The sequence below is a fragment of the Photinus pyralis genome, unplaced genomic scaffold (assembly GCF_008802855.1).
Source record: "Photinus pyralis isolate 1611_PpyrPB1 unplaced genomic scaffold, Ppyr1.3 Ppyr1.4_LG6, whole genome shotgun sequence".
NCBI classification, from domain to species: domain Eukaryota; kingdom Metazoa; phylum Arthropoda; class Insecta; order Coleoptera; family Lampyridae; genus Photinus; species Photinus pyralis.
Genome location: NW_022170663.1, coordinates 8,715,556 through 8,723,093, shown reverse-complemented (window position 1 = coordinate 8,723,093; position 7,538 = coordinate 8,715,556). Strand labels below are relative to the sequence as shown.

The following is a 7,538-nucleotide window of genomic DNA, read 5'->3' as shown; positions in this document are numbered from 1 at the left end:
GTCTAAAATGCCGACACTGTTACTTAAGCTTCCCGCGCATTTACGTTGCGCACATCATTGTGCGTCGCATCGCATGGTAACCTCCCGGCCGGCGACTGCATGGTCTGTGGCGACTGCCATTTCCCATTTCAATTAATGCACCTGCTCAACGTGTTTTATTCTTTTTCCACGATAAAAATAAAAACTTCAAATGCTTCAAATTTGAAGTTAATAGTGAAAAACTGTTTTAAGTGTTAAGCAGCTACATTATGTAAGTATGTATTCAGAATAGGTATCAAAATAACTTGCTTAACTTTTAGAATGTCATTCATAGGTGTGCAATTTGAAGAGGGAGAAACTATCGCAATTGTGAATAAAAGTTGGTTGACGCCAAGAAAGCAGGAGGTGTTTTGGCCACCTTACAGAACACAAGAACAATACTATCGTTCTTTAAAAAACCACGAAGCACCATCCGAAACCACTTGGAAATTATATAAAGTTTCACGTATTTTTTTTGAAGAGGGTAAGTGTAGCTGCATGTGATGGTTCAATAGTAGGTAATAGCAATGTCGATTTTAATTGTAGATGATTATGAGAAAGCTTTACAAAAAATTAAATTAACAGAAGTGACGTCTGATGTACAAACAGATAATGAAACAGCGAAAAGGAAAAGGAAAGCTCCAAGACGGTTATTGACGTCTTCCGAGCACTCTTCAGAGTCGGGATCAGAAGAGGACAAATTGCCCAGGAGGTTCCCTCGTCCGAAATCGTCAAATCTTGAATCTCAGTCCAGTTTTATACGTATGTACCTATATTTTTGTGTTGTTATCCACATACACTAGGTACTATGCATACTGAAAAAAATTATTGTTATCAGGCGAAGAACAACAACGGAATACATCTCCTTCATCTGCGGGAACTACTCGTTGCAATACACCTCGCAATACGCCTACTTCTAGCGCTACTAGGAATGATTTTGAGGATAAGTTACTAAGATTAGTTTTGCATGTGAAGCACCAGAACCAACAAATTTTGTCGTGGATACAGTGCCAACAATCGCCATCAGCCCCATCTGCAGTTCCTTGCTCCCTACCAGCAAATGTACCTATAAACTTCCCGATAAGCACATTTAATGATTTTAACATCTTTGAGGAGTATTTACGAGAAACTACTAATTTAGAAGCTGTTGTAAGTAACACAATTTGTTAGATGAAATAAGTACTTAGGATTACATTAAATTACAAACATAAAATTAACTGTTCACTGTTTTCTTTTGTTTTAGTATTTGTCTACAGTGGGTGGAAAAGATGCCACTACAACCACAAACCGAATATTAAAACGCTGCATCAGCAATAGCTTGGCCACTAAATTTAGTTTTTTTGGGAAAAGGCAAAATAAACGAGCAATAAACAACACTCTCTTTAAGGATCTAGTTATTCGTAAGTTAAATTTTGTATAATTAGTAGCTGTTAAACGATTTAATGATAATTAGGTGCAGTTAAAAAGTCACAACTTACTGCAACAGAGCAAGATGTTGAAAACATTATAAAAACTTGGCTGAAACATGCTCCACAACGTGTTAGACTAGAATCGAAATGGGAACTCCAGTGACGTCGGGATGGTGCATAGGTAGAGATTTGATTTTTATGAATTTTATATGAATTACCTTTTTGTTACATTATTTTTGGTACTAAGTAAGATATAGAGTTATTGTAAATGCACAGTTCATGATAATGAGCCAACGTAAGAAAAAACAATTTATTTCACATCGACAAATTTATAGAAGAGTAAATCATGATATGCTTAGCATTGGAAAAGAATCAACGTCTTTTACTGAACAGGAAACTTCAGTTAGTCTTAGTCATGTTGAAGCAGCATCATATGAAACCAAAAGTCACAATCACGGAAGTGAAAGTTCTAATTTATCTGAGGATAACTTTTCTCAAGTAGATTTTGAAAATGATAATGTTGATTCAGAAAATGAGGAATGTAGTTTTTCTGAGGCTGAAAATGTACAGGAAACTCAATCAACTTATATTTCAAACCAAAATCGTACTGATGAGCAATGTACTGCTCCAAATGATTCTATGACACTTATCAACGATCTCAGAAAATGGGCAATTCATTCTAAAGTTCATCATTCAGCAGTCAATAACCTTTTGCATGTCCTTTCTAAATATCATCCCAATTTACCGTTGGATAGTCGCACCCTTCTTAAAACTAGTAGAAAATTAAATGTAAAACAAATTGGAAATGGTGAATTGTGTTACCTTGGTTTAAAGAAACATTTGAATAACTTCCTTATAAAAAATAAAGATTTCAATTTAAATGAAATAAGAATAAGTTTTAATATAGATGGTCTTCCATAATTTAATAGTTCATCTCTTCAAATATGGCCTATTTTAGGACGTGTAATATCCAATATTAAAAGTGATCCCTTTGTGGTAGCCGTATTTTGTGGAACTTCAAAACCAAAACCTCTTGATGCATATCTGGAAGAATTTATCAAGGAATTAGAACATTTATTGAAAAATGGTTTAAAGTATTTAAATCTGCGTTACACAATAAAAATTCACAGTTTTGTATGTGACGCACCTGCAAAGGCATTTTTAAAATGCATAAAAAATCATACAGGATATGCATCGTGTGAAAAGTGCAATGCGGTTGGTGAATATGTTAATGGCAGAGTTATTTTAAAATCTACATGTTCCCCAAAGCGCACTGATGATTCATTTAAGTTACACCTGGACTCGGAACATCACACTGGTGTGTCTCCATTAACTAAACTACCTATTGGGTTAGTAAGCCAGTTTCCTATAGATTACATGCACAATATCTGTCTAGGGGTAATGCGCAAATTATTAAATTTTTGGATGAGTGGCCCCTTACCAACAAGATTAGGTTCAAAAACAATAAATGCAATGTCAGCTCGTCTTGAATCATTACGAAACTACATTCCTGTGGAATTTAATAGAAAACCGCGCTCATTGTCAGAATTGCAGCGATGGAAGGCCACAGAGTTTCGATCCTTTTTACTTTATTTAGGGCCTGTTGTACTAAATAACTTAATTGATCCTTCGCTTTATGAACAGTTTCTGCTGTTGCACAGTTCAATTACAATTTTGATCTCTTCCAAACATATTTCAAATCTTGGAACTGCATTAGCAAAGGAACTATTAATTTTGTTTATACAACATTGTGAAAGTGTGTACGGAGAAGAATTTTTAATATATAATGTCCATATGCTTTGTCATATCAGTGATGACGTGGATTTATTTGGAGCACTGGATAACTTTTCAGCCTTTCCCTTTGAGAATTGCTTAGGGAGGTTAAAATCTTTGATAAAATCTCCTCGCAAACCATTACAACAACTATGTCGTAGACTTTTGGAGCTTGAATTTAGTTTTACTGTGCAAGAAAGTAATCCATTACATTCCTTGTTAGTACAACATGATCATTGCAATGGTCCATTACCAAGTGATAAATCCATCAATGATTTTAAGCAGTTTAAACGAAATGCTGATTCTTACTGCATCATTGGTAACAATGCCGTTGTGCAAATTCATAACATTCTAGTTAATGTAAAAAATGAAATATTTGTGGTTGGGAAACAATTTAAATCTAAAACTTCATTGTATAAATATCCATTTGAGTCGAAAAAATTAAATATATTCGTTATTAATAATTTGTCCAATAAATTTGAAGTTTGGTCTGCTACAACATTAATAGGGAAATTCATAGTATATCCTGTTCCGTCAAAAAACAGTACTGTATCTTTTCCAATTATTCATTCATTGTGTGAAACTTAAACTCTATTTTTTTGTATATATGTATGTATATATCTTATTATTACTGTATTGAATCAATCATTTTGTATTTTTTTAAATAAATAATGTGACTGAGCATCGGGATCAAGCCAGCATTTGCCCTTTTGCTCTACGCGAGGTTTCTGTCCTCGCTGAGCTGGCCTTGGGACACCTGCGTTATTCTTTGACAGATGTACCGCCCCAGTCAAACTCCCCGCCTGGCGGTGTCCTCGAATCGGATCGCGACCGAGCATGATTGCGACTTTCTCCGGCGGACGGACGGGGCAGCACGCACGGGCAAGGAGCGCACGCGGGAGCGAACTCGCCTCGTGGCTCCGTCTGCACCGTGTGAAAGGCCATACTACAATTTTAACAATGAAATTTTAAATCTTCAAGCAAAACGTAAATTGTTAATGTTTAAGAAACAACAAACAAACGGTACGCCACTCTAAGGTTTCACAGCCATCTTCTGATTTTTTGAGGAACAATCGCATGTATGGTGCATGCCATTCATCATGCTTAAATTTTTTTTTTTCGTAAACCATCACAGAGAGCGATATTCATCAAGAGACAAAAAATGCTTGCAAGTAAACTGTCTCTCAGTGTCCAAAAATTCAGAACTGTCAAAACAGTAGTTAAAAAGTTTTAGACGTCTTCAGATGCGGATGGTCAGTATTTTACCACCTACATAGCAACTACAATCAAAACGGTGATATCACAAGGACCCTTTTTACATCAGACATTCACATCCCGAATTTCATTTTAATCGGCAAAACCATTTTCCGATAAAATAAAAATAAAAATTTTTTTTTTAAATCTTTGGCGGTAGATAGCGCCTTACCGAAGCACTTTTGGATAGAGGTAAGTTGGGTTAAATCGTTCTATTTTGATACCAAGAACCCCTGGTAGCGCGTTGTACAGACCTTTTAGGGACACCCTGTACATATATCTGATCAGCCGTACATCGAGGGCCTCTACTTTAGCCTCTACCATCTTCTAATTACGATTTTGTTTGGATTTTAGGTAGATTTTTATCTATCTACCTAATGTAATGGTACCAGTATATTTATAGGTTTATGCATCACTTCCAAGAAACACTCTAACCTTCGTAATTGTGAACCGATTTCGACCAAACGTTAAGGGTAACTCATACATATTTCAACCAATTCCGCCACGGAAAGAAATCTACCTATACCTGATTGGCTGAGCCGAATGGGATTTTTCGTTTACTTCGTCCCCCTTTTAGATTCAATTTTTATACCACCTGGTAACATCATTTCACGTTTCTAATCTGTTTCCGGCCGAACAACCCTAGATCCCTACAGAAGCCCATAAACTACCCTGTTTACCTACCTATAATAAATCCCCTCTACATATTATACTCGTCTCTTATCTTACCCTAACTTCTTTTATTCGTTTTATCTTTTTTCTCTGATTCTTACAACAGATAATCAAGGATATAGGTCAACGTTATCGTTAATTTTATCTGGAAATATAGAAAATGATCCAAGCCGAAAAACATATACCCTAAGTTAAGAGCATTACAAATAATAAACTTCAAAGTTTGGATACACACTCCACCCAATAATTTTTAATGAAAGGGTTTCCCATTGAAACTATTACGTTAAGGTAGCAAGCAGATATTAGGTAGGCAGGTTCAAGGTCTAGACTAACACTAACAGATTTATTCAGTCACACCTATACGCCACCATAGCGTAAATAATTTAATAATAATTTAAATTATTTTTATATGACGCCACTCTGCAACGTTAGCTGCTTGGGGTGAAAGGGATTTTCTAATCTGCAAGATGTACTGAAGATTTGTCCATTTTGCTCTACTATATAATAGAAAAATACGGATTTCGCAGTGTTAAATGCTGGGTTGCAAAATCGAAACATGCGACTTCTGCTGGTGTGCTTTAACTATCTAGCTCGTAAAGTAATGTTTCGGACTGAATATTCATAAAATTACGATCGATTGACCGTTAAATAAACCCTTATTCATCTGCATTTTACATAACCCCGTTGACTATTATTCAAATTAACACCTACTGACGTCGCATTAAGTAACCTTGTACACATTATCGGTAGCTTGAATGTGCGGGGTGGTATATGGTGATTGGTGAAAAGCAAACATAAAAAATATAAATATTGATTTATGAGACCAAGAGAGCTTTCAACAAATTGTAAAGTTACATCGCATTACAGAGTTCACACTTTGGAACGCAAAAGTAAAAGTAATCCCTTAAACTTTTTCGTTGAATCTACGGGCGATTTCTATGTTTCAAAACAGCTAATCCGTGTTTGAAGCTAGTTTAAGTCCTTCCTCCATTTACACTTAAAGGTGACAGTTTAGAAATCTGAATCTATAAACTTTAAACTTCAACAGTTGTTATGAAACAAATAAATTATCTCAAAACTTCATTGCACGATCCTCAAGTCGTACTAATTTAATTTTTGAGTGCAGCAAATTAAATTCTATTTTAATTAAAAAGCGTTTACTTGTTTTAATTGCATTTGTCAAAGCAATTCAAAGCAAACACTATGTTACCACCGTACGTGTGTGAAATGAGGTACTAGTTAAATATTTGTGGAACGTTTTCCAAATGACGCTGGTCCCACAGTGGCGTTACAACTACAGGAATGCAATTACACTTGTCATTTTGGCAGCTAAAAGCGGACTTAATCGAATTCTGCACGGATCGAATAATTTGTAAAATCTAATAATCGTTTATGCGGATGTCTAAATGATATAACCGATCCGATTAAATTGATTGATAAACTTTACTTCACATTCATTCGAAGTAAGATAAATCCATAATTTCTACTTCTATAAATAGGTAGATTACCTAATAACACATCCATAAATTCAAAAGTAAGCTATTATTAGAGCGAACCTACATAATCTACTTTCAGTTCAGTAAGGTGCTAAAAGGTTTAATAACTACTTTTACATCTAGACTAGACATCGGAGTACAATTTATTCCTTCGTATTCAATTATAAACGTACGAAAAACCCGACAAGGGTGACTGGCGAACACAATACTGCCTCACATTGTTATTGAACGTAGAGAATCAAACGCTCAATAAACTTTGCTTAGCAAATTTCTAACAAAATTGATGGTTTATGACTAAAACAACATCATTTTTACGAGGACGCTCGCAAGCCATTTTTGCGAACTAAAAGACTCTAGGTATATCAATATATGGTAAGTTGTATACGAGGTTGTATATATTATATTGGTGCATTAATAAATACCCAAGGTATAAATATCATAGGTGAATATAAAGTAACACTATCTACTACTCTCATTAACTCATTGCATATAAACAGTTCACATTCAAAGACTTCGTAAAGCATATAGGTAAGTTTAAGTACGCTATTTGTACTAACGTGAAGGTAAAAAGAAGTAGGTAGTTAACTGAATTGGCTAAATTTCTTAATTTTAGTGTAGATCAACAACAGTAACTTAAATTAGATTGCAAATTAATAAACCGATACAAAGGAATATCGCAGGATTCTCAGTATTACCGACTATTCATTTTAACCTCGCAATTTCGATCCATTTCAAATTCATGTCATGAAGATTCAGATAATCCTCTAGTTTTTTTCTCAAGGACCTCGCCCAGCAAACACACATTTTAAAAAACGATTTAAAGTGGTTTGATAGGATAAATTCGGTAGTATGGTATACGTTTTTGTGTATACGAATTGTATACCTACGTTTAAAATACAATTTTTATTCATTTTAT

At 34.8% G+C, this 7,538-nt stretch overlaps 1 protein-coding gene across 1 annotated transcript; it reads left to right on the top strand.

Annotated features, from left to right (window-relative positions):
• Positions 1 to 242: 242 nt before the first annotated feature.
• Positions 243 to 1,188, top strand: LOC116173568. The gene is made up of 4 exons (XM_031491093.1): positions 243 to 250; positions 300 to 502; positions 565 to 780; positions 857 to 1,188. Exons 2-4 carry the CDS (start codon positions 301 to 303, stop codon positions 1,186 to 1,188), a joined length of 750 nt encoding a protein of 249 aa, XP_031346953.1. The 5' UTR covers positions 243 to 250; position 300.
• Positions 1,189 to 7,538: the final 6,350 nt, after the last annotated feature.